This window comes from Abrus precatorius, unplaced genomic scaffold (genome assembly GCF_003935025.1).
Source record: "Abrus precatorius isolate BTA unplaced genomic scaffold, Abrus_2018 Scaffold4, whole genome shotgun sequence".
NCBI lineage: Eukaryota > Viridiplantae > Streptophyta > Magnoliopsida > Fabales > Fabaceae > Abrus > Abrus precatorius.
In genome coordinates, this window is record NW_020874384.1 from 14,701,824 (window position 1) to 14,729,359 (window position 27,536).

At 33.2% G+C, this 27,536-nt stretch overlaps 3 protein-coding genes across 12 annotated transcripts; 2 read left to right on the forward strand and 1 right to left on the reverse strand.

Moving 5' to 3' along the window:
• LOC113864478 (mechanosensitive ion channel protein 3, chloroplastic-like) lies at positions 1-6,518 on the forward strand. 3 transcript variants are annotated; one of them, XM_027498227.1, is made up of 14 exons: positions 1-339; positions 720-897; positions 997-1,056; positions 1,528-1,685; positions 2,364-2,487; positions 2,581-2,678; positions 2,752-2,865; positions 3,167-3,227; positions 3,582-3,731; positions 3,961-4,071; positions 4,245-4,412; positions 4,524-4,637; positions 4,928-4,984; positions 5,499-6,518. In XM_027498227.1, exons 2-14 carry the CDS (start codon positions 820-822, stop codon positions 6,294-6,296), a joined length of 2,091 nt encoding a protein of 696 aa, XP_027354028.1. In that variant the 5' UTR covers positions 1-339; positions 720-819; the 3' UTR covers positions 6,297-6,518. The 3 variants fall into 3 exon arrangements, with proteins under 3 accessions (XP_027354028.1, XP_027354029.1, XP_027354030.1); XM_027498228.1 differs by having other exon boundaries at positions 57-339; positions 736-897; positions 5,499-6,459; XM_027498229.1 differs by lacking the exon at positions 4,928-4,984 and having other exon boundaries at positions 57-339; positions 5,499-6,462.
• A 1,789-nt stretch (positions 6,519-8,307) lies between these two features.
• Positions 8,308-25,711, forward strand: LOC113864401 (mechanosensitive ion channel protein 3, chloroplastic-like). Of its 6 annotated transcripts, XM_027498057.1 has the most exons (16): positions 8,325-8,548; positions 8,705-8,829; positions 8,926-8,985; positions 9,141-9,292; positions 10,055-10,181; positions 10,267-10,364; positions 10,447-10,560; positions 10,998-11,058; positions 11,422-11,571; positions 11,769-11,879; positions 12,039-12,206; positions 12,304-12,417; positions 13,205-13,261; positions 13,689-13,908; positions 13,981-14,463; positions 25,700-25,711. In XM_027498057.1, the coding sequence occupies exons 2-15, from the start codon at positions 8,752-8,754 to the stop codon at positions 14,361-14,363; spliced, it is 1,893 nt and encodes a 630-aa protein (XP_027353858.1). In that variant the 5' UTR covers positions 8,325-8,548; positions 8,705-8,751; the 3' UTR covers positions 14,364-14,463; positions 25,700-25,711. The 6 variants fall into 6 exon arrangements, with proteins under 6 accessions (XP_027353854.1, XP_027353858.1, XP_027353855.1 ...); XM_027498054.1 differs by having other exon boundaries at positions 13,689-14,463; XM_027498053.1 differs by lacking the exon at positions 25,700-25,711 and having other exon boundaries at positions 8,308-8,548; positions 13,689-14,652.
• LOC113864400 (probable ubiquitin-like-specific protease 2B) lies at positions 18,166-27,437 on the reverse strand. 3 transcript variants are annotated; one of them, XM_027498051.1, is made up of 17 exons: positions 27,139-27,277; positions 26,061-26,374; positions 25,888-25,975; positions 25,730-25,776; positions 25,316-25,333; positions 25,136-25,231; positions 24,968-25,043; positions 24,660-24,768; positions 24,298-24,354; positions 23,311-23,442; positions 22,379-22,579; positions 22,238-22,293; positions 22,070-22,163; positions 21,052-21,145; positions 20,391-20,510; positions 19,358-19,756; positions 18,193-18,992 (listed from the first exon to the last, which is right to left on the reverse strand). In XM_027498051.1, exons 1-17 carry the CDS (start codon positions 27,227-27,229, stop codon positions 18,393-18,395), a joined length of 2,592 nt encoding a protein of 863 aa, XP_027353852.1. In that variant the 5' UTR covers positions 27,230-27,277; the 3' UTR covers positions 18,193-18,392. The 3 variants fall into 3 exon arrangements, with proteins under 3 accessions (XP_027353851.1, XP_027353852.1, XP_027353853.1); XM_027498050.1 differs by having other exon boundaries at positions 18,166-18,992; positions 25,136-25,333; positions 27,139-27,437; XM_027498052.1 differs by lacking the exon at positions 23,311-23,442 and having other exon boundaries at positions 18,241-18,992; positions 25,136-25,333; positions 27,139-27,274.
• Between the last annotated feature and the right edge of the window lie 99 nt (positions 27,438-27,536).

Sequence of the window (27,536 nt, forward strand, 5' to 3'; positions counted from 1 at the left end):
CACATAAATCCACAATAAATCTGTAATTCGCGGGTTATGAGCACAGATTAATCCGACACAGTTGGTTTTGATTGGACCACGTTCAAGAAACCCGTTAATCTGTGCATTACAATTACAAGAAGAGAAGAAAAAACATAGCCAACCAAGTTTGGCTTTTCGACCACTTCTTCAAATTCCCATCGACAACAACCCCTCCAAAATTTCTTTTCTCTCTTCTTCTTCACGAGGGTAAACTTGTAATGTTCTTTTTTATTTTCTCGTGAAGCACCTGCGTTTCTTTCCGAGGAAAATTATCTTGTCTTCCAAAAACCTTGGAATAATATCGGGAGTACAATTCAGGTATTTTGATATCAAATTTCAGTTAATTCTGTGTTCCATATCTGCTTTTCATTTCAATTTAATTACCTGCTGTGTTGGCTATTTAAAACTCCGATTATTTTGTTATTAGTTTGACACGAACATTTAGGGTTTTGGTTTTTGCTTTTTTGCCTTTTTGTCTCTTGCTTTCTTCATTTGCTTTTTGTTTATTACTTAAGTTAATTTTATCTCAATTTAAAAGAAAAACCCTGAGCTTAGTTCAGTTGGTGAGGAATTGTTACAGAAGGGAAGTTTGCATTTTCTTTCTTGATATTCCCTTCCGAAAATGGGGGAAAGGATCAGGATTGCTAAGAATTATTGAGTTTTCTACTTTGCTAATGTTCTTGTTTTGTTTCTTGCAGGTTTTATTTCTCATTGAAACTGAGGCATTGGGTTGAAAGGGAAAACTGGTTTAATTTAATCTGTGAGCTGATTGCGTGACCTTGCACTTCAATTTCAACAATGGTCAACACGGGTTCAATGCAAATGTCTCCTGATGTTAGGCTTAACAGTAATATTGGATTCAGTTGTTTCCATCGTGTACGTACTTATTTTTTTAATTTTAATATTTAGGTGATTCCCTAGTGTTTTCCTTTTCAAATTTAGAATGCTGAGTTTCATTTCCATGTCATTTGACAGAATCGGATGGGGGTTGGTCGATTGCATTTGGTCACCATAAATCTTTCACCATGTAGTTTGGTATGACTCTTGTGGATTAAAAATTTCATATATCCTCCTCCCCTCCTTCTATTATATATTTTTTTATGGATCTACCTGATCCTTTTTCAGCTTAATTGTTAGATTTTTTTCATTGCTCTTCAGCGTAAAAAAAAAGGCATTTTTATATTATATATTTTCAAATAAATTATAGTATAATGAAAATACTGTCTTGCTATGCATAAGATATTTTTTAAGTGAAGAAAATTGTAGTAACCAGTAAGCTTGGCCTACATAAAATGTGACAAAAAAATTATATCAGGTGAAAGTTTAGAACCTGGGTCCAGCTCAATTAGCTTTGAGATTGGTTGGGTTATTGGCCAGAATTGGGTCTTGAAGCACCCCTAATCTTTCCATACATTTGTTGTTTTTCCTTTGTATGTCTTAGTATTGATTGTGTTTATTAATTAATTTAATCTGAATCCCTGGAGATCTTTCTTTTGCAAATAACAGAAGCAAGATTCTTCAACGCTCCATCTTTTAAGGAGATTACACGCCCCAATAAGGCATGTGCCTTCCAGATGTAATGTTTTCATATGCCGGTCTGTCCTAATACCAGGTGGAGGGAGTGGGACTCCACTCATGAAATCTGCTAGTGTTATGTTAACACGGTTGGCCTCTCTCTCTCTCTTTTCCTTCTTAAGAAAAGTTTCTAAAGTTTAGTGAATATATGCACATGCAATATATATGTGTGAGTGTGAACTTGTTTATGATTGATATTTGCTCTTTTCTCATACTGTTACATGTATAGACAATCATGCTTGTGGCATGAATTTTTTTTTTTTGTTCTCTTATAAGTTTCTTGTTAATGGTTGTACTGTAGTCAACTTGTAGTTATGATTCAGAAGTGTATAGCTATATATCATATTGTGGTTGATGAATAGATGTTCTTTGATATCTTTCTCTATTTAATTTGTAACGTCTTTAAATTACCTATATGTTATCAATAATCTAGTGCCAAACTACAGCTGCATGATTGCTGTACTTCTCATGCCCCCTCTTTCTTTTATGGTATCTATTTATTAGCTTGTTGACACATAATTTGGAGTATATTGAACCTGTCAACTGGTCTTTTTATCTTTTCTCTTTTAGGAGTGAATATAAATATAAATTGGCATTGACTGGACCTACCAAGACTTAAATTATTAGCATATGAATTTGTAAAGTAAGCTGCAACATGATATTATGATATGTACAATTTATATTTGTGTTATTTCTGAACTACTGGTATCAATTGGTGCTAAATTTGTGCTATTCTTGTTGCTTCTCTTTCTCTCGTATTTATGCAGGTCATATGATGCTTTACAAGGAAGCCCTATTCTGATTCGATTGATCCCAGCCCTTGGTATCATTGCTTTTGCTGTTTGCGGTCTTGAGCCACTCCTTCGTCTTAGCAGGATTTTATTCCTTCAAGTAGTTACCATCCATTTTTAATTACTCATTTGTCCCAAATCTGATTGACAAATATAATTAATACCTTTTCTGATCTATGAAAAAATGTTTCAGAGGACTGACAGTAGTTGGAAGAAAAGTACTTCACGATATATTATGGCATCTTATTTTCAGCCATTGCTGTTGTGGTCTGGGGCAATGCTTATATGCAGGTTTGTTTCTGGGCCGAGAAGTATATCACCCAAGAAGCACTATTCGTGTTGATCATAGCATTATTTGTTTCAGGGCATTAGATCCACTGGTGCTACCATCTGTGACCAGCCAGGTTGTAAAGCAGCGGCTGCTGAATTTTGTGAGATCTTTGTCAACTGTGATCTCATTTGCTTACTGTTTATCAAGGTATTGATTTCTGGAGGCATGACTGGATGAAATTGGAAAGGCTTTTTATCAATGATTTTCTGTATTTTATTCTAGGTTATGCTTCCCTCTGCCCCCCTAACTTTGTAATCTGTTTGCATTGCTCTTGCATTGATTAATGTGTTATTGTTTTCTCCTAGTATCAGTCATAAATAGATACTTAGATAGTGTTTTTATCTTGTATTTTTCTTCTTTCTTTGTTGCTATTTTTCACTATTAGGTGTATTGGGTCCTGCATTGTGTTTAAATTATGATGTTATATGGTTGTATTTCTTGTTTTCAGCTTAATTCAACAAGCACAAAGATTCTTTCTGGAGACAAATGACTCCAGTGGTGCAAGAAATGTATGTTCCTGTTACATATTCATTTACTACTTTTGTCTGTTGTCATTTTTCAGTTGCTGTGTCTATAGCATTTTGCTGCAATAATCCCGATGGACTATTTATTTTTATTGTCACAGCATTTAAATGAAGCCTTATTTTTTACAGTAATTAAAAATTAGAAATGTACTCAATGTATAGGAAATAAAAAAATTAGTTGATTGTCTATATATATATATATATATATGCCTGTTTTTCAGTGTTTGGATTGAATGTGTTAAATCAAATTCTTCTTCATTTCCTGTTTGAATCTTACTGTGGAGGAACCCAAAATTGTTAATCTTTATCAGCTTCTCATTTAGGGCAATTGACTAACAGGTGGGCCTTGATTTTGCTGGGAAGGCAGTATATACTGCCGTATGGGTTGCTGCTGTGTCATTGTTCATGGAGTTGCTAGGTTTCTCCACACAGAAGTGGTTAACTGCTGGTGGTTTGGGCACAGTGTTGCTCACTCTTGCAGGTCGTGAGGTAAAGTATTGTTTCTTCTGTACTTTCCACCAGTATGGTTTGTTTTAGTCCTCTCTTGATCATTGTTTGTTGTAAATCATCCTCTAATCAACTTGAACAAATTCTGTAAGAGTGAGTCTTCTATGTGTAGAGCTAGTAGCCATATTCAATTAAGAATTTATATAAAAATAGTTATTCAATACTCTTCTCTGCTTTTGCCATTCTAAGCTCATTTTTGTTGTTAATCCAGATATTTACAAACTTTCTTTCAAGCATAATGATCCATGCTACTAGGCCATTTATTGTGAACGAGTGGATTCAAACAAAGATTGAAGGATATGAGGTTTCTGGTACAGTTGAGGTTTGTATCTCTACCTTACTTAGAAGGAAATTTTACTCGTATAGGAAGTATCATGCTGGTCCAGTAAATATTCTTTTATGAGTGGTCTCTGGAATCACAAGACAAAGAGAACAATTATTACTAATTGTAGATTTTCTTATTTGTGTAACTTTAATTCAATTATTTTTGTCCAGCATGTAGGTTGGTGGTCACCAACCATTGTGAGAGGTGATGATCGTGAGGCAGTTCATATTCCTAATCATAAGTTCACTGTAAATGTTGTGAGAAATCTGACTCAAAAATCTCACTGGCGTATCAAGAGTTACATTGCTATCAGTCACCTGGATGTTAACAAAATTAATGTGAGCATTCTTTGTTCACATGATTGAAAAATTAGTTCAAGGACATTCTACTGTGCATTTCCTTCTTTATGTTAAAGTTAATGTTATCTCCACTCCTATTTCTACATGCAGAATATTGTAGCTGATATGCGCAAGGTTTTGTCTAAAAATCCTCAAGTAGAGCAGCAAAAATTGCACCGAAGGGTCTTTTTGGAGGATGTCAATCCTGAAAATCAGGCTCTTAGGGTAAGTGTCATATTCATTAGTTTACATTTTATATTTTTTATATATTTGGCAAAAGTCTTCAGCTTTTACTCTGCAAGTTTTGATGATGTTTTCTCTGAAGTGTTGTTAGAATAACATGATTCTTTAAAAATACTTTTTTTTGTGGGGAGGGGGATAATGAATCACTCTTATCCTTCTGTTTTCACTTGCCCAGTTCTCGTTGCTAGTGTATGTAGGTGTGTGTGTATTTCCTTTTACACTTGTCCTTTCTCAATTTACCATCCTCTAACTAATGGTCCTCCTTGATGTAGATATTAATATCTTGCTTTGTGAAAACTTCCCATTTTGAAGAGTACCTGTGTGTTAAGGTAAGGCAATACCCACAGAAATTGCAGTTGCTTTTGGTGTATTACATGTTGTATGTTGACAAGTGTTTGCTACTATTTTGGAATGCTGAAGTTTTTAGATGCTGGCAAGTCAATAATTCTATTGTAATCACCTTATTTTCACTGATTTTGTAATTTGCTGTACTTTACCTTACCTTTGGTTGGTGGGATTTTGTGAATTGATTATTACATATGTGGATATTTGTGAATATTTAGATTGTTTGCTTTTATACTTTTCTACGTCTTTACAGAAGGAAATGTTAAGCTTATATTCTATTATATATTGTTTTATCTGTTTTTTTCATTTTTTTTAACTCATTGAACTTCATGCGCCCTGTGAAAAGAAGAGCTTGACCCAATTATGAAGTTATTAATTCAATGCAACAGTGTCTTTCTGCATTTAAGATAATAATTATTCTTTTAATTTAAGTTTATTAGATTCTGTTTATGTAACAAATTAGTGGCTCACTTGTGTGATTTACATGTAACAAAACAGGAGGCAATCCTTTTGGACCTTCTCAGAGTTGTCAGTCATCATCGAGCCCGGCTAGCCACTCCTATCCGCACAGTTCAGAAAATATACAGTGAGGCTGACTCAGAAAATATACCATTTGGGGACACCATTTTCACTCGATCCAGAGCAGCAAATCGTCCATTTCTACTGATAGAACCACCATATAAAGTTAATGGAGAAGATAAAGTTAAGCCTTCAACACGTTCAAGTCGTCCAAATGAGGAAAAAGATGCCAAGATTGATGAAACATTGGCATCTGACACCAAAGGAGATGAGAATATTGCAGCAACATCAACCTCCTTACATGGTGTGAACTCCAAGGATAAATCCAAGTCAACTCCTGAAACGCAAATCCAAAACACGGGTTCTGATAGCTCAGCTGCCAAAACCGTACAGCCTAAAAAGGAAAGTGCAGGAGATACAGGAAAGGGAAGTACAGTTCCTGTTTCTAAAAACAACGCACAAAGTGCTGTGTCTGAAACTTCTGTTACTTCCCATGAGACCACTTCTGCTACTTCTTCACAGTCAAAGCAAGATGAAGAGAAATCTGCTGTGTCTTCGGCATCAGTTAGGCCTTCGTTGGAAGAGAACATTCTTCTTGGGGTTGCTCTAGAAGGCTCAAAACGAACTCTTCCAATTGAAGAAGAAATGTCTCCATCTTCTATCCCTGCAGAGTCTCAAGAATTTGCTGTCCAACGAAATGGGAGTGGAGTTCCTGCTAGCAAGGATAAGAAGGATGGTCAGATATCTCCATTTCCAACTAGCAAACAGAATGACTAGATTAGTAGCTAAATAAACAGAGTAGAAGTTGATACTTCAGTATATATACCTTCAATTGAAGCTAAAAATGATCCAGCTGTTTTTTTTTGAAGTTGGAATTGTGCATTGTATTCTAATTGCCCATGTATGTACATAATTATCAATTAATGGTTTGCATAGTTCGAATTTGATTTAAATATTTCTTTTCATTGGCAGATAAATTGGATGTGGAGCCTATGTTTTTAGAATCGGTTCGATCATTAAATTTGAGAAGATACTGGGTCATGCATGATTCCTTGTTAATAAGGAAAAAAAGACATTATTATAACTCAAAAATCTTCATTATTACATGGGTGATATGGATCAATCAGCTGATCCATTTTTGGTCAACTAGTTGAAATGATTAATCGGGTATGTTTTTAACAATTATGGGTGGAACTCCTTTAACCAACTCGCTCTCATGAGCATGATTTTGTTTAATACTACGTCAGGAAAGAGAAGCAGGTGAAAGGAAGGGAGGGAAAAGTGATCGGAACTCTTGTTTTAAAGATTTTTAAAGTTGGGGGACAATGTGCAAAAAATTCTTAAGATATTATTTTCTGAAAACATTAATTAAAGTCTAATAGGATAAATTACTTCAATTAAGCTCTATCATTATCCAGCTAGTGCCTGTAGTGGACCGCTTCAGCAATGACATGTATATTCAACCCGAGTAGTGATTGACCTTTTCCTGTTCAATTGCATGGCATACCTATTACCATTGTCAGTGACCGATATTATATTGTCATGAACTCTTTTTTATAGTTAACTTATGGCTTAAGCAACTACAAGGGTTTGCATTTTACTGCCGACTAAATATTGGTACAATGCAAATTTTAATATCGCACTGTAAGAGAGAGATCTTTTCAAAATTCTTCTAATTAGAAATGTTCACGGATCGAGTATATTTGATTAATCCGACTAACTTAAACTAAAATTATAAAGTCGAATTTTAATCAGTTTTAGAGTATTAGACTTCTTCAATTTTGGATTAGGTATTAAATCTTTTTGATTTTTTTTTATAACTCGATCAACTTAACCCAATTATATATATATATATATATATATATATATATATATATATATATATATATATAATATTTAAAATTTTGAGGTGTATTTTGATATATTATTTTTTATAGATAATATATTATTTGAGTATAAATCAATATTTTTAAATAAACTTATATTTTTTAAAAAACTTTGAAATATAGACCTAATAACTCAACTGGAACCATCTTGTTTATGACCAGATTGAATTGGTTCAAGTCACGTCAAAAACGACATTCGACTTAGTTAAGACATTTTGATTCAACCTAAACAGTGAGTTCATTGCTAAAGGTTTATGCCTCTTACTTCCACTTTCAACTATGTTCAATGTTGCATCTCTTGTATCAAATGCATCCTAATATATCTTTCGACTAGGGTGTTACACTTCTAAAGAACTACTCTAAATTTGATTTTAATTAATATATTTGGAAGAAAACAACCTTCATGTCTGAAACATCATTTCAAACTAAGATTTCAATATTTGTATCCCTTGTTTAGGTTTGGACCTCTATTTAAATCATCACCTCATCTTTGTTGTTCTTGTTATAATTTTTGTTAACATCACATGATAATTATGATCCAAAGTTAATCACAGAGAAAAACTATGAACATGAAAGAGCATTGAAATACTTCAACAGGTAAGAGTACAAAACAATGACATCAGATTGTTTTATATTTTTATTATTGAATGTTGTTTTTTTAAATTTATTGTTATTATTTTTTATTTGTAATATCATAATCCTCAAAAGTGAAATAATAAAAACATTTAAACAATGTTTTTCATAAAAAATATAAATAATATTAATATATTGTCATAAAATTAATAAATTGGGACAAAGTATTATTATAACAAATAAAAAAGGTATTTAAAAATTCCCCTTTTTGTTTATCTATATAAAAAAAACATGGGTATTATGGCTAGCTGTTTGTAAATCTTACACGCGGACACAAAATAATAATTCGTGATTCCACTTCATGACATGTCATTGTTTTATTGCTAAATTATTATCTTTCTGGAAAAACGATTTCGTGTGCCGACCGACTCCTCTTAGTTCGAAGAATACAAATGTTTGTTTCTTACAATTTGCGAAGTGGCGATTGTTTCCGAGGAATATTATCTTATTTTTCCTCCCACATCTTTGGAATATTATCATTATCATACATCAGCATATCGCTCAGCTCAGGTACTTGGGAATTTGGTGATGGAGAGATTAATTTTTTGCATTTGATGTTGCTTTCCCTAGTCAATCAAAGGGGAAAATTATATATTTATTTGCAATGAAACCTTGTGTTTTCTTCGCTGCTAAGAAGGTTACTTTTGTGATTTGTCTCTCATGCAGGTCAAATAGTCAAAGGTTAAATTAGTTTCTATCAGTTCAATTCAACAATGATCTATTCGGGCTCAGTAAGATTGTGTCACGACGTTAGGCTATACAGTAATAATGGAAGCTCTTGTTTTTGTCTTGTATGTGGTTATTTAATTTGATTTGTTTTCCTTGAGATTTCCTTAGTCCTACTTTGTTGTAAAATGTTGAGTTCTATTTTAATTATTGCTTGACAGAAGCCTATGACTGGTGATCGAGTATGTTTTGTTGCCATCAATCTTTTGCCACATGGTTTGGTATGGCCTTCATGTATTAGAATTTTATGTATTATCTTTTAAATTTTTGTTGGTGGCGGTTTTGTTTGCTTTAGTTCCTGGATACAATTGTTGTATTGAATTTATGTTTCTTTTATCTATAGTCTAAAGTTGTGGAGGACTTTGTGAATTTACAGAAGCGGGATTCTTCAGCACTTCTTTCCAGATTACACTCCCCACATAGGCCTCTACCTTCTAGATGTAATGCTTTGCCGTGCCGGTGTTCTCTAATACCAGCCGGAGGGTGTGAGCTACCACTTGTGAAAGTGGCTACTGTTTCGTTGTCAAGGTTCTTCTTTCTATTTTTCTCCTCCTAGTTGAGAGCACTTTTAACAAATTCGTTGATATGCATGTCTGGGTTTATACAATATTTTATGGTTTTCTTGATAGGGGCCTTTCTAACTTTGCAATAAATTTTAGTTTGATGGGGTGTGTACCTTTTACTTTTGTGTGGACTTTCTCTGCACTGATATCTCTATGTGATGCAACTTACGCTGCATGTGAAAACAATTATGTTTATTCAATATATATTTTCTGCAGTTATTTTACTTGTTACTGGTTGTTAAGTCAGATAGTTAGTAATTATGATTGCAAGTGGACTTTCTTTGATATGTTGGGTGACAATTTGACTCCTCTCCAAGCCACTGTGTGTGGTTAGCTAGTTATCTAGTGTTACACTACAGCTGCACGGTTGCTTCCTCCTGTCTTTTCTTTCTGCTATCTCTGTCATATTTTATTAATAAATTGGAATTCTGAAATGCTGAGCTTCGATCCTCTTTTAGGAGTGGTGGTGATGGTGGAGGAGTGGGTAGAAATAGGGAATCAATCAAACCCTACGGAGACTGCAAATTGATTATATATATATAAAAAAAAAACACTTGCAAAGCAAACCCGTTGCATGGTATTGTGTTGTGTTGTCTACACAAAGTTTTATCACCATAAATCTTATCAGCTGGTGCCAAATTTTGTCTTGTTATTCGTACCCTTCCTTTTTCATCTATTTATTGCTGAACAATCACTGTGGAGATATTTATTTTTGAAATATATGCAGGTCATATAATGCTATATTAGGAAAACCAAGTGTGCTTCAATTGATCCCTGCCATTGGTATTATTGGCTTTGCTGTTTTTGGTCTTGAGCCGCTCCTGCGCCTGAGCAGGAATCTGTTTCTCCAAGAAGTGAGCATCTACCTTACTGCATGTTCTTTCTAAATCAATTGAATAGTATCAATAGTTGACTTTCTGTTCCATGACAATTTTACAGAGGGCTGACAGAAGTTGTAAGAGAAGTAGTTCATGTTATATTTTTACACCTTATTTTAAACCTTTGCTGCTATGGACTGGGGTAATGCTCATCTGCAGGTATCTTTCTGGATTGACAAATCTTTTCCACTGGAAGTTTGTTACGTCCTATTGGTATACACCTTAGCATAAACTGTTTCAGGGATTTAGATCCACTAGTGCTGCCATCAGAAACCAGCCAGGCTGTGAAGCAACGGCTGCTGAGTTTTGCAAGATCTCTGTCAACTGTGCTGACATTTGCTTACTGTTCTTCAAGGTAGATTTGATTTCTGGCAGAAGTATATCCTGTAGTTGTCAGGAAACTAACCAAGTTACGGTTGTATTGCATTTTAATTGTCAGAAATGCTTTTTTTTTATTGTTAAAAGTAGAAGTAAAACACACTAATGTGTATTTGTATATGCAAATCAAAGCTAAGAAAAAGTTGGGAGAAACAAAAAACCGAAGTGCAGAAACAATAAGGATATCACTTATCTAAGATGATTCTATTATTATTTAATTTTAATTATTCAATTATATATTTATTTGATACTTTTTGTTAATTTATTCAAATAATATGCAGATAAAATATTGAGTCCTGTTTATTATTTTGTTCAAATGATAATTGTTTCAGTCTCTCATTTCTTACTATTATGTTTTTGGAGTCTTCTGTCTTGTTCAGACTATAATGTAATATTTTGTCTGCCTATTTTCAGCTTAATTCGACAAGCACAAAAATTTTTTATGGAGAAAAGTGACTTCAATGATGAAAGAAATGTATGTTTCTATTACAGATCTGTATCTTGTTTCTATTTCTGTTTGCATAACATTTTACTGCAATAATGGGTTAATTTTGGTGTTATATCACTTAAAGTTTTAGATTAGTTGTGTTATTCCAGATGAAGATTAAAAAAGTAGCCAACCTCTAGAATTTTTTTTTTTTTATCATATTACTATCTTTTTTCTTTACAATTTTTGAAATTGTGGGCTAGCATTATATAGGCTAAAGTTCCTTATTTTCATGTTGGATGTTTTGATGAGGGAGTTCAAAATCATTAATTTAGTTTATTAACTCCCGATGGTGTTCCATAAGTGATAACACAAATCTTATTCAAATAAAAACTGTACTGTCAATCACAGATGAGCATTGATTTTACTGGGAAAGCTGGATTTACTGCTATATGGGTTGCTGCTGTGTCATTGTTCATGGAGTTGCTGGGTTTCTCCACACAGAGGTGGTTGACTGCTGGTGGTTTGGGCACAGTATTACTTTCCCTTGCAGGGCGTGAGGTACATATAGGTTGATTAGGTTCTTTGATGCTATCTATGGAAATGATTAAGCCATCTTTGTCAATGCATTTTCTATGGATCATCCTTTATATTCAATTTCTCAAATTTTATAGGAGTAACTCTTCAAGGCATGACCATTATCAATCGATAGGCTCTTGTTTCCGACATTCTAACTTCATTTTTTGTGATGTCTTTAGATATTCACAAACTTCCTTTCAAGTGTAATGATTCATGCAACTCGGCCATTTGTTCTGAATGAGCGGATTCAAACAAAAATTAAAGGAGATGAGGTTTCCGGTAAAGTTGAGGTTTGTATTTATCATCTTACTTACTAAAAAGGTTGTTAGGAGAACAGAAAACATACTGTTGGTTCAGTGTAAGTGTTTTACATTGTAGGTAATATTTTTCTCAAGTATATATCTTCAAAATTTTAATTTTGTTGTAATCAAATTTCATATTCTCACTAGCATGTGGGCTGGTGGTCACCAACAATAGTTAGAGGTGCTGATTGTGAAGCAGTTCATATTCCTAATCACAAGTTGAGTGTAAATGTTGTGAGGAATCTTAGTAAGAAATCTCATTGGCGCATCAAGACTCGCCTTGCTATCAGTCACTTGGATGTTAACAAGATTCATGTAAGTATTCTTGCCTTTAAATTTGTTCAGGGACTGTCTGATGACTATCTCGTCATCTGAAAACATAGGTAATCTCTTTCCTAATTTCTTTATGCAGAGTATTATAGCTGATATGCGCAACGTTTTGGCCAAAAATCCTCAAGTAGAACAGAGAAAATTGCACCGAAGGGTTTTTCTGGAGGATATTGATCCAGAAAATCAGGCTCTTATGGTTGATACCTTTTCTGTTTATTGGTTTATATAATAGTTTATGAGCTTACAAATTTCAATATCTTGTTATCTTCCTTTAACTCCAATCTTTGTTTTGAAAGGCTGTTTTAAGCTTCAATTTGAGATGCATCTTTTAGCATAGTGCTTTGAATGAAAAACACCGTTTTCCTGGGCTTTTTCAAACTTCCAGAACCTACCTTTCTTTGACGCATCCTCTAGTAGCCAACTGCCTGAAAATCCTTGGCATATTTTTATTTGTATTGAATACCTTTTATCCTTTACTATTAATAACTATAAATTCTATTATTATATAATCATCAAATTAGTAAATTTTTTAATCATTCTAGACAATAAAATAAATTAAAATGTATACTCAAAGAAAGCTTAAATTCTTATCTTATATCTTTAGTTTTATATTGGATAACCCAAATAGGAAAAAAATGACAATAAATATAAATAAGGATGCTGCAATCCTCACACTATTGTGATAAAAACTAAGGTAAAATGTTTTAGTCCCTACAAATATGACTAAATTTCGTTTAGTCTCCCAAAAAAAAATTGTTGGTTTTGGTCTTCATAAAATTAAAAAAATTTCTAAATAGTCCCTAGAACCATTTATTGATAGCATGACATGCATCTAGACATCTTGGAATATATATAAATAGAAATCTACCTTTTGCCACTATTAATGTTATCTGCTACTTTACTATTCATTGCCAAGAGTTTGTCACATTTATCATTTTCATTTCTCAACTGCATTATCTTATAAATGTCTTCTTCTGTTGCAGATATTAATATCTTGCTTTGTTAAAACTTCACGTTCTGAAGAGTACCTCCGTGTAAAGGTGAGCCTAGATTGCTTGTACTAATTGCCGATGCATAGTATGCATAGTGTGATGGTCAGGGCCTTGTCTGTAAGGCAAACATTTTTATAATAATGCTTATAAATGTTTGCTAATGCAACTTAATTGTATAAATTGTATCCTACCTCATTTTTATGTTTTGAAACTCATTAGTAAGGATTTTTTTAACTATCTTAATTGCATATTAACTTACAACTAATATTATTGAAGTCAGAATTTTGTTTCATTGTTGTTTTTAACTGTGTAGGTAGGTCTTTAACTTCTGAAAAATATGTTGACCAAACTATCCAATATATCTAGTTGTTGCTGCCAAGCATTTCTTCTAAAAGATCATTATTCAATTCACATTCAAATTAGTTTGTTTGGTTGATGAGATAAGTGGCTCACTTATAGCTTTGGTGATTAACAGGAGGCAATCCTATTGGATCTTCTCAGAGTTATCAGCCATCATCGAGCTCGGCTAGCCACACCCATTCGCACAGTTCAGAAGATGTGCAGTGATACTGATTTAGATATTGATACATTTGATGACACCATTCCCACTCATTCCAGATCAAAGAAAAACCGTTCTTTCCCACTGATAGAACCACATTATAAAGTTAAGCCTTCAACTCATTCAACTATTACAAGTGAGGGCAAAGATGCCAAGATTAATGAAACCTTGGCATCTGACTTCAGAGTTGAATGTCACAAATTTACAGAGACATCAAACCCCACATCAATATCTCATGCTGAAACCCATAATATGGATCTTGACATTTCAGTCCAAAAGACCTCCAAGTCCGTCCAGCCCAAAAAGGGAAGAGCAGGAAACACAGGAAAGGGAACAACATCCAAAAATTTAACATCCAATGAGTCACAAGATGAAGAGAAGTTTATGGTGTCATCATCATCGGTTAGTCCTTCCTTGGAAGAGAATATTGTTCTTGATGCTGCTCTGCGGGGATCAAAGCGATCTCTTAGAATTGATGAAGAAATGATTCAATCTATCCCTAAAGAATCCCAAGAATTTGCAGTCCAACAGAATGGGCGTGGCCCTCCCATTAGCAAGGATAAGAAGAATGGTGAGCAGAGTAGATGTTGATGCTTAATAGAGCAGAGGCCTTTGGTTGAACAACAGCAACAACAACCAAACTTTATGTTATTAGATGAGGTTAGTTACATAGATTACACGATTTCATTCAGTTAGACGTTGAAGTTACACAAATTATCTAGCTGCCTTTTTTAAGCTGGGCATTATGCATTGGATTATCCATATGTACATCCGTAGAAATGGATCATCTACATGTTCAATCTTGTGTCTATTTTGATCTATTAAATCTTAGGTAGGTCCTTCCTATTTGCGGTTTATCAAGAGAAAGACAATATTTAAGCAAGATCTTGTTATGTTAAAATTTAATTATCACTAGTCATATTTCTCGTCTAACTTTTCCGTTTCTGTCCTCCCCAAGTCCACCCACACAAAGTGAGAAGGATTGGGATCTTAACCTACTTTGCACGTCAAAGTTTAATACTATGTGATTCAGCACTAATCTATGTCACAGAAGGTAATTTAACTCAAGTGCATGATATTCGAACTATCCAGCCTTCATCCATTGTGATTTACTTGGTCACACAATCATTTCAATATAATCATCTTATTTAAAGAAAGGTATCTGATTGCATTTCAATCACTTAAAGAAAAGACATATGTCTGACGGTGAGAACAGATACTATTGAATTGTTTTGATAGGGAAAAGGAGAATGAAACGTAGACAACTACAGCAGCACTAGCAATGGCCGAGTATAGTGACAATGAACCAAAGAGAGAGTGCAAGAATGCTAGTGGCAACAAAAATCTATGCATTTCTGGCACTGATCATGGTAGAAAAGGAAATGCAATCTCTAGGTAGTATGGGTGAGTTGGTGGGTCTTCTGATGGTATTGAATTTTATTAGCTTCATTGCAAAACAAAACCCCCTAACATCAAATTATATGCAATAGAATCAGTCATCTTTAAAGAGGCTGGTATCTATAATTGCTTAATGTAGCTCGAAAGATAAAAATTGAAGATAGCATTTGTAAGGAGAGGAAAAGAAACAATTGATACAAGTTACATATTCATCTCCACTAGTGACTAGTCAGTAACCTGCAAACATACCATCATTATCCTGAAGACCTTGTGTAATGTATGAAAGTACAAGTTCTGTGTTCATGCAAAATTAAAAATTGAATTAATGTACAAAAGCTTATCATTTCACCAGTAAACTCAATTGAAGCACCAGTAAACGTTGACAACATGAATGAACATTAACACAATTCATAATTGCACAGGCTGTGTTATGAATGTGTGCATCAACAACTTTACATTTCCCTTTCTAATGTGCTTTTGCTTCTCTCTCTCTCCTCTTTGTTAGACGTGGAAGTGATCAAGAACCTTTCTCGACTCATAATAATAAAAATTGAAAAAAAGAAAGTTGAGTAGGAAATGAGACAACAAAAAACTGAATCTGTATGGAGTGTTGGCAAAGATTAAATCTTTATCTAACAAACCAATTTTCAAAAATTAATAAATATATCTCATTTTAAAGCGATAAATAATAAGAATGAGATTATAAGAAATAAACTGTTAACCTTTATGGATAAATATTTTTTTGTTGGAATTAGACATAAAAGTGATCAAAGACCTTTATTGGCTTGTGAGAATCCTTCTTCCAAATTCCATTAGAAGTACACATTAGATAAAGATCAATTTTCAAGAATTAATAAATATACCTCATTTTAAAGGGACGAATAGTGAGAATGAAATTATAAGAAATAAGCTGCTAACCTTTATTTATAAATATTTTTTTGTTGGAATTAGACAGAAGTGATAAAAAACCTTTATTGGCTTGTGAAAATCCTTCTTCCAAATTCCATTTGAAGCACATTGAAAAGGGTGTTCAAGAATGCTCATCAATCTTCCAATCGCCGTCAAGATCCTTGCAAATTCCACAAAAACATGCTCACGTTCAACACCATAACCATCATCAGCACACAATACAACCTTGTCACTTAACTTTTGCACTATCTTGTAAATTTCTAAGCATGTCATCTTTCTTCCACTTGATGATGACAGAAGGTTTTTTTAGTAGTTCTTGACCTTTTGTTCTTCAAGAATCAATGAGTGAAGAGAGAAACTACTGTAAAGATGGAGAAGCTATTATAAATATGCAAAGCCGCAAGAGGCCAAATGGACTCATGTACGTTTATATATAGGGAAGATAATTTAGATTCTTTCCGTTAACCGACTAACTGATGTAGGTTTAGCAGCTAGCGCTCTAAATTTACTCTCATTATTATTTATAATATGTGATTGATAATTATTAATTTGAATTGCAAACTAAACTAAACTAAACTACTAAACTTTCTTATTATCAAAATTTGTATGAGTTAACTGAAAAAAGTTATAATTTTTTTATGAACAATTAATCTATATTTAAAAATTTAATAACGTTAAATAATATCCTTAAGATTTCAGTTAAGAAATCAAAAGTAAACTTTTTATTAAAAAAATTATATTTCATGCTATCAATATATTCCTATCTTTCTAACACTGTTTCTAAATAATATTTTTATTTATTGATTTTTTAATGTCCTTTGAATATTTGTTCACATGACATTTAAAAGAGTTATATAAATATTTAATTTGAGTATTATAAGTTAAATTAAATGATCTCGAATTCGATTCTTGTAGTTATGTTAAATATTCGAAAAGGAAGATTTTGTTGTCTACAGTAATTTTATCCTGTTTGACAGTTTGAACATCATTATACATGTGATATATACCAAAAGATTAAATTTTAAAAGAAAATATGCATTAAATTATAAATTTAAAAAATCCACAAATAATTATCTTTCCTCAACACTTGGTAATAAATTTTGAAGTCATTTATTCGTTTGAATAGCAATATAAAATATTAAATAATTATAAAAAATATAAATTATTAATTATCATAAATCTACACTAGTAAGATATTATGGTATTTATCACAATTTAATCACATATTTTATCTTTTTCTCAAAATACAATCAATACTCTGATCTCTTATAATTTATTTTTTGTGCTTCACTTTCTACAACTCATTATCTCTTAAAAGATGAATTTAGAAAACCTTATATAGCTTATAAGATAATTACATAATTTAATTTAACTATTTTATTTTTCTACTTTAATTTTTTAGTGGGTATGATTAGTAGTTCAAATAAATATGAGGATTAACATGCTTGTGCACCAAGTACAAAATTTAATATATTTTTTTCATACACATTTTTCTTTTTACTTTAGTCCTTGTACTGCAAAAAAGTTTAGATTAATCTTTATATATACAATTATTTTCAATTTTATTTACATAATTAATCTATTTCGATAATTGCTGTTGTTATGACACAATGATTCGCAGATAATATGAAATGTAAGAATCAATTAAGAAAATCGCATATAAGAGTAAAACAGGTATCTTGAATTTATCTACGTGGCACTTACTTCCAAATTTATATTTCCATACCCCTGTATTCTAATTTATAACTTGAACACAATATTTTGACAATAATAGATGTCAAAAGCTCAATTAAAATCTCTTAGGTACATAAAAGCTAAAAACTAATTTAAAAATAAATGTCCCAAATAATTATTCTAAGAGATGACAATTAAAGACGAAAAAGTGAGAATTAAAAGTGTTTACAATTCCGTAGTTTCGTGACTTGTCACCCTAGAACATTGTAACTTGTTCTTTACACCGTGGGATTACATTTTGTTGTTTTCTACTCTCCGAATTAACCTAAAATGTTGAAAGTTAGATAGACAATCAAGAGCAACGATTCGTAAAATTTAAAGAATGAATCTTAGGATTCAAGAAATAGAAGGCAAAAGAGCTTGAAAGGTTTTCATCTAGAAAAAAATTTACTATCATTGTACAATTGAATTGTATCTAAAGTCGCAGATATTTCTCAATTTTGGTGGCAGAAATAACACGGCCACAAAAGCGTCATAAAATCAACCGCTAAGCAACGACACTATTCACATATTGGCAAAGTAAAACCTAGAAACAATTCAAAACAAAGGTAAAAGAAAGCTATATTTATTTATCCATATCTACAAATTGGATTCTGTCACAATGCCCTCACTTCTGCATTGTAGAGGCATAACCCGCCGCCTCTTTGGAGCTTGTTCCTCACAAATATCAGGAGCCATGCCATCAATCATCAGACCATCATCACATGCGGCCTCGTCATCTACTGCATCAGAAACTTGTTGCAATGGTATTGTGGGGATTTCTTCACCAGAAGGGTGGAGATCTTCATTCTTGTTATCATCACACTTCGTAATTGGGTCTTGAGAAATTCCCACGACAGAGGTGGAAATATCAATAACATCATCAGGATTTTCCGCGGGTGAATAAGTTTTCTCACCTTCAGCTTCATTAGATGATCCGGGCTCATTCCCAACGGGGCAGTTTTCAGTAACCCTTACATCTTCTGAATCATCTGAAGCACCACTTAATGCATCTAGAGATGACTCAACCACATCATGCTCTGCTTGCAAAGAGATTTCTTGTCTCTGACATGCCTCATCTTCACAATCTCTAGTGGGAAAATATGGCAAAGAACATGCTTGAGGTGTAATTCCAGCCACTTGCTGGAAGTTGGAATCTGTAGCCAAGAACATAAACTGTTCTCCAAGATCTGTGTCTTCCTATTAAAATACAACAAAATAGGGGTGGGGAATTAGTTTCACAATATCAAAGTAAAAAACAAATGATAGGGCCTGAAATATTGTTGTCGTGTCAGCAGGTATCATTCAATAGCTATATTTAGGAACTATGCCTAAGGAGGTGAATAGGTCCTAAGTTTATGTCAACATATATAATGTAATAGACAGCCTAAATTCCTGAACAAGCATAGCAGCCAGCACAAGAGATAAAAAATTTTGTGGACGCAAAAACTGGCTGTATTGACGTGATAAATTATTTTGCTGTGAGGGGAGACTATGCATGACCCATGTTGAGCGGTTAAAAACAAATTTTCAACAAAAATGCATATGCAGACACAAGTAGATACCTCCATCGAAAACATTGAACCATTGAAACGATAATCAGATGAGCGCTGGTCAAAAGATTGACACTGTCCCAATATGGTTCCTGCAGTAGCTCCAGGCTCAAAAAGCTCTTTGAGAACCAAGCCTGAATTGTTAAAGGATTGAGGATCCAAAGATGATGAACCAGACAATAGAGTGATTTCTATACCCTGCCCAGTATGGGAAGTTGTTGACTCCCTATTGACTTCAGGATGCTCAATCCCAGTTCTGTTCCCATTATTTTCTAAGCACTCATCGTCATCACTACAGTCAGAGGAAGAGATTTCATGTGAACCATCGTTTTCCACAAGTTCAAAGATTAACCTCTGGATCAGTGTTCGCTTAAGATATGCCTCAGCAGGGAGAAACCAATCCACATTGAGCTGGAAAATTAGTAGTTATGTAAGGTCCAATTCATATAAGAAACCATATGAATCAATAATAGAGTTGACAGTCACCTTTTGAATGTTAAAACAGATAACATTGAGACAACTAGCCAAAGGAACTAACAACAGCTGGGAGATGACATACTAAAAATAGGCATGATCATGATCAAACAGCTAAGATAAAGATAGAAATGCTAGCAACAGGCTCTTTTTAAGACATTCTTCAACAGACTGTTATTGGGTGAATTGCAAGTGGGTCAAACTAAAGAGTGTAGGCCCAGGTATTTAATGGGACCTAAATGTGCTTCACCCCGTTACAGTGTGTTGAAGAGAATGCCAAAAAAAAAAAAAATGTTTTGCTAGCACTCCTTGGATAAAGATAAAGGAAATAATAAAGTTGCAACAAATGAATTACGGGTACAGCTATTTCCAACATAAAAATACTAATCCAAGTGACTAATTAAGTCACCAGCAGTTACAGCAGTTAATCATTAACCAAACTTTGAACAATGATAACCAAGTAAGTGATAATTGATTTTAGAATGGAAATAAATTTCCAATGTTTTCTTTTCCGTGATTCTCCATAGGAAATTTGAAATAAGCCAAAAGTAAGATTAAGTAGACATCTTACAAAGTTGGAAAACTTGGTTAGTTTGAATGGATTGAAATTAAGAGGTGCTTCAGCCAGGAAGAGCTCTAGGTAGTGCAGCAAAAAGAGGCCACAATCATACGAGTTTTCTTGCTGCGGCAACTGTCATAGAGTAAGCATTGGGTCACAAAACAATTAAAAAACACATTAACAGAAAACAAAAAAAAATGTCAGTGCACCTTGAACAACTCACAATTAAACATGAGTCCTGAGCAACTGAGGAAAAATACAATGCAATACGCATGTCATATTCCATTTCTCTATTTTTTCCATAGCAAACAAAAAAAATCAGGAAAATTAAAATTATCAAGTGAAGGGATTTTCCTTTTTAAAGTGTATGTAACACAAATGGTTTGCCGAAAAAATCCAACATATCAAGATTGGACCACAATTTAACAGCAGCGGAGAAGATTTTCACATTCATCAACCAGTAAGTAAGATTTTTTAAAAAGACAGAAAATTTTAGTAGTTACCTAAACAATGTAAGATTTTTTAAAAAGACAGAAAATTTTAGTAGTTACCTAAACAATGTACAATCTACTATTTCATCAAATAATACTGAAATTAGTTTTATTCAACGCTAATAAGAGAAAGGAAGAATGATTATCCTTGTGAAAGTCATCAAAATATTAACAGGCAATACCGCAAGTGGAAGAAAGCGCATATTAAAGAATCTTGATGAAAGGTCTTCTTCCAATGCATCCTTATGTCTCTCTTTCCATTCTTCACACAAGTAACTGTCAGCATCACATAAGAAGGGGGAGAAGTATAAGTCCCTTCAGTTTGACTTTTGAAAATGAAAATGCAGATAGACAAATATAAGGAATAGGTAAAGAAGTACTAATAGAAATATACACAAGACATTAATGTTGCAATTATGTAAGGAAATAGAAAACACAGACAGGGAGCTACTAATGAAGCAGAAAATGCTATTAAACGAAATCAGCAGCATCCATGCACACTAAACTCAGTTTTCTTGTTCGTTTTGCATCACTATTTAGAATCAAAGAAAAACCAACCTTGATATTTGCATTTTCAGAGTTCAAACTCAATTTCCAACAATAAAAAAATTCAACATTGAATGTGTTTCAATAACTTCAAAGAAAATTCATCTAGAAGACTCATTTACAGTTCATCAAATGTAGGATCAATGGTCTGAGCTCTACGTATAATTTAAGAGAACTTCAGATTTTACATGTAGAATTTTGCACTAAAATTTAGTATGATGGGACTAAGTTTAAATGATAATTACTATACACAAAGCTTGAGCTAAGGATATAATGAAAAGATCCGTAGAATGGTTCTGGGACTGATAGATAAGCTTACACAATTTTGTGATATATTTTGACAGTCGTGTCAGACTTTGCAACTAATTATGTGTAACTACAAGAAGTTTATTAACAACTAGAAACTTCATTATTATCTGCTTGATAAAATACAATCTAATAAAGGTACTGCAAAATTAACAATTGCAAAATTCAGGTGAGGGGACAGACAGACTGCAATGTTCTCAAAGATGAAGCTGTCGCCAACTTGCATTTGCATATATAACATCAAATTCATCTTTAATATAAAGAACATAAAAACCAGAATACATATTTTTTGGGGCCAGGGAAGGGATTGAGAGAGAAAATAAAGAAAGCAAATGAGTTACAATCTACCTTTGCACCAGGTTTTTCAGACCACTATGACTTCCTTTTATAGAATCCATATGCAATATACAAGGTATCTTAAGTGACTTGTCCAGCTCCTTATCTGGAATATGCATCATATAACATAAATCTCTGAAGGTACATTTTCACAAGAAAGATCATAAGCTGAGACCTCACCATTAAAATTAACCACTTCACCAGGATGGCATATGACTATTAAACTCCAGTGGAGACTACCATCACACAAAAAGATAATGGTGATCAGCAGTTGAATACAGATAGAGAAAATTGGAGAAGCAAAACCTGATAGAATCTCACCTGAAGTTCACGGGAATGAAGATATAATCCTTTGCAAATAAATTTACTTTTCTTGTCCATTTACGAACACGTAAAAATGCTGCTTTTCCATCAGAAGCACTAGATGGATTTTTGTCCATATCAGCCAGCTTTCTAAAGAAAAAACTATTAAAAAAGTGAAATCTAGGCTTTTCCTCCTCTTGTATTTGATTCTTGAGATACCTGACAAAATTGAGATTTTGAAAACTGTTAACCATTTTCAAGAATCACTACATAGATCAAGAACCATATAATTTGATGGTCTTTTAACATATTTATACCAGAAAAAACGAAGGAAATAGCCTGGTATAAGAGGAAGGGGCGAAATCTGTCATGAATAAAAAGGTAGTGTTGGGACAGAATTAACAGATTTTATACATGGCAGGCGGGAATTGGGGAGAAATTTTCCACAATGACGAGTGGAAGGAAAACATGAATAAAGAGGAAGATGAAGAAATTGGTGGGGCAGAAGAGAAATTTTGTCTTGTAAAGGAGAGTTTCTCCTTGACTTTTATTGTAATTTCGGTATCTATAAAATTTTCTTTATTTAATATCTTTTGATCATTATCCTGCAAGTGTCAATAGTTTTAGTATTCTCTTTATATAAACATGGCATATCTTACTGTTCCCCAGCCCAAAAGTGTTTACATATATGATTAGCTATATTCCATTATAAAATGGATGATACAAAAATCATGTAATAGTTTTTAAAGGGAAAAAGACAAAGTCCCATGGTTCACAAAGATACAATCTATAAGAATGAAAATGCAACCGAGGACAGAACATAGGAAAATTAGTATAAACAATCTTACATATGGGATGAATAAAATTTCCAAGAAAAAGAATGCAACATTCCACATACACACACAATGGTGCACATGCACATCAGAGAGAGAGAGAGAGAGCAAACTTACTGGATGTAAAAATCAATAATTGTGTCATTAATGAATGTGTCAGGTTGCAAGAGATCTACATCTCTCTTGCTTAGGGAAACAGCATCTGGATCCCCTTTAGGATAGACAACTTCATCAAAAGGCTCCTCAAAACTGTTTCAGATATAAATTCTCAAACTTAGCCATCATATAGTGTTAGGAGCACGCACACACCCCAAAACACAAAATAAGAAAAGAACATGGATGGTAGAAAGCAAAAAGCAGTAAGCCCTAAAGGAAAAAATATCCAAGATATCATGATCTTAAACATCCACTCGATTAGACACATTAAAAAGTACTAGAAATTAGAGGATTTATGCTCACATTTTAATGTCAAAATAGCAGATATTGTGCAAATTTATCATTAAAGGTAAAGGTATATGGAAAACATGAAACACCATACAAATGTAACCATGGACTCCAACCTCATTTCCAACAAACAAGCAACTAAAGATATCTGCAACGATTGTTTTATTAGAAGAAATAGGGTAGCAAGGATTGAATCTAGACCAGTTGGTCATAAAGGCTCTGAATGTCATGAACCAACGATCCCAAAAGTGTCAACATTGTAAGCCTAATATCTTAGTCTTTGTTTGGAAGCTAATTTTAAGGGAGAAAGGAAAAAGTTTATTGGACAGTAACCCTTGTTTGAGAGTTTTTAAATGTGAGGAAGAATTTTTATAAACCTCCCCATAAACTCATGTTTCTAAGTTCCTATAAATTGGTTGGGGTGTTTCATTCTCCCTCCAAACTCCCAAACAAAGCCTTATTAAAAGCACACACTACACCATGGAATAAAATATGGATACAGGGATTAAAATATTAATAGAAAGCATGTACCATGCAACAGCAAAAGAAATAGGACACCGTAGCACACAAAAGCAGAAAAAAATTTCAAAACAAAAGCTATGGTATCAATACATATAAGCATGCTTGTTCAGAAAGATAAAGGAAGTTAACAACTCTTACTTAGGGAAGTAGCATCTTGATCCACATGAATCAGTTTCATGGCCTTCTACATCCATACTACAAGATAAAAACTGATGATAAGAATACTACATTCATTAAAATGATACAAATTGGCATTTGGAGCACAAAACATATCCAATTCAAATCAATTTTAAACCAAAAATAAACTTAACTGTGAAATGAAATTACACATCATAATTTTGTATACAAAAAACGTACATAACAATCAACAAAGTCTAGTCAAGACTCATGAGTTGCAACCTATTCATCGAATATAATTGATGGAAACCAGTAGCCTACAAATGAAAACCTGCAATGGATAACCAACTGACCAAGGATAAAAATACAACTTAATGACTTACTGAAGCACAATGTTCCAAATAGCCAAGTATTTCATATTAAGAGATGTGATCTGTTTATGTCTCTGAGACCAATTGGAATCAACAACCGCAATCTCCAATTCCTCAATGCCTAGCATATGCACATGCATTACAATCAGTAAACAAGAAGATACTATCTGCAAACACTCTACAAACTCATGATACCAGAAATTACTCAAATAAATTTATAGGTACAGATTAAATAAAAATGACAAGTTCTGTCAAGTATGCCAAGCTATAATGAAGAAGAAAGCCATTCCTCATTGATCAACTACAATAACTACACTCACCTGAAGCATCGCTAACATGATTTGACTGGGTTGCATTAATTGATATGACACGAAGCTTCATAATGACCATTCCACTCTGAAGAAATTGCAAATCAGTCAGGAATTACAGAACACACACATTTTGTGTATGTATGTATGTATTTTAAGCAACAGAACTACAAAACTCACATTTTTAAACAACTGACACTTAATATCAATGAGATCATCAACTGCCCATTCAAGATCAAAGGCTTCTTGCTTTATACATGCAGTTGAAGTATTGAACTTGATGCAACAAGGTGAAAAGGTTAACTTTGGCCCCATATAATAATTATCCTGGTATATGACATAATCAGGATGAAGAACAACTTCTGTATTTGTGTCATCCTGAAGATTACATGAAAGAAAATAATATTAAATACAAAAAAAATGAACCAACACAATATAGCACAAAAATAATGAATAAAATGCGTAGAAAGCATTTATTATTGATCTACTAGATTTAGAGATAGGAAAGTACAGAGTTCGCAACCCAAATGTTTTGTACACCAACTCATATTTCAGATAAAAATTAGATAAACTTTATGAATCAGTAGGGGGTGAGACAAACTAATCCAAAAAATAGGCATCTGTAAAGAAAAACTAAATAGCAATAAATGACAACAGTACAAGAACAGCCAACAATACCAAATCTAAAAAACCTCAAAAGGTGAAAAATGCTGCATGAAATGTAAAATTTTTTAGCACAAACAGATTCAGTTATATTAAAGAAAAAAAAATTACCATGTCAGAATTGTCTGTGCCATTGAATCCATGACCATTTAATGAAACTGAAATGACAAACAGTAAGTTTAGTGAGCAAGCTGCAACCTAATATTTCCAAATTAAATGTTGTAGAGTTAATAAGTATCAAAATCCACAATTATGATAAAATAGACCACCATTCTCTGCAATATCAGAAGCAGGACTTGTTGGAGCACTCTCATTCATGCCCTCATCAGCCTCTGAATTGACATCAACTGATTCATTCTGCAAAAAAAATTGAACATGCACATAAACCTCAGAATTAAATCATTTCCTTAGGCTGTAATCTTACAAATTGAAGTTACAGTACACTGTATGAAGACCCTGAAGGATCAATCTGGCTCGTTTCAGGTGATGATACTTCATTTGTATCCATTTTCTCTGGTTCATCATAGTTATGCATATCTATTTTACAGTGACGGTGATTTTCATGACTAACTGAATTAGATTGATTAGCAGCTTCCAACTCAGAGCTCTTCTCTTTGCTATCATATATATATTCCATTGTATCAGAAGAGGGGTCGGAACCACCTTTTCCCAGATTAAAAATAGCACCAGCTACATCAACATCAACACAAGGAATACTGGCAACACTATTTATGCCAACCTTGTTGACCTGGGAATCTGTCAATACATCACATGACCTATGCAAAATCAATTTAATTGAAAGCCAAATTGAAGATGAATGAAAGCAAGACACAGAGTTATGACAGCCATATTGAATTAAAATTCTTATATTATAAACAAGAAAAAGAAAGAAGCGGGGAATATGCAAGGGAAACTATTTCAACTTGAATTTAAAATTACTAACATAAGAAAGAAATGGCAAAGCTAAAGCACATTTTCAATAATACAACCATGTATTGTTTCACATTCACCTGAAAGTGGTGAGTTCCCAAAACAGTATCATTTCTATAATCCATAATGCGACTAAGATTTAAGACGCTTGATGCTGAGTAGGATATTACTTGTGGGTATTAACATTTTATTATATTCAATGTTTTTTAATTTCATTATAATAATTATATATTTATATGCATTCTTCATTATCTATCCACCAAAGTGTGTAAAGTTTAATGCCATTCCATGAATTCAACATCGTCTTGTGTTAAGGATAATCCAGCTTATCTCAACAAAGATAGCCAGACATCATAACATTTGAACTTTTTTAATTGTTTGTGGATTTGTTTAGTTCTCAAAACAAGAAAAAATTAACTACAAGAAGCATACGCTATACTTAAAAACTGAAATTGAAAATATTAAATATATATCGCAATGGCGACCTAGAAAATTACCATCCAAAAGGCAAAACGACTATATAAATGAAGAATTCTAACTGAAGATCATGTTTGTTTCGTAAAATTCGAATTTAGGGGAAATCGTCTAACCGCGAGCGAGAAAATCGTGTTTATCGGAGGCAATTTCATCCTCTTCCTTGAAATCGAAGACTTGTAGATCTCTGCGCGGAGACTTGCTCATCGACTTCGACGAGGGTTTTTGAGCTGAGAGCGCGAAATTGATGCAAGCTGTGATACCACTCTTTGGGCTTCGATGTGCGTTGAAGAATGCCCTAAATAGTGTCTAATTCCGCCAATTAGAAGAAGCCAGCTGTCCTAAACCTCCGTTGGAAACTTCATAGCTTTTTCTTTCGAGTTCGGAATTTAGGGGCAACAACTCTCTCAGTACTATTTGATAAAAAAATACACATTTAATTTATTGATGATTTTTTCACATGTATTTAATGATATATATATAAAAATATTTAATGTATCTTATTAAATATTTA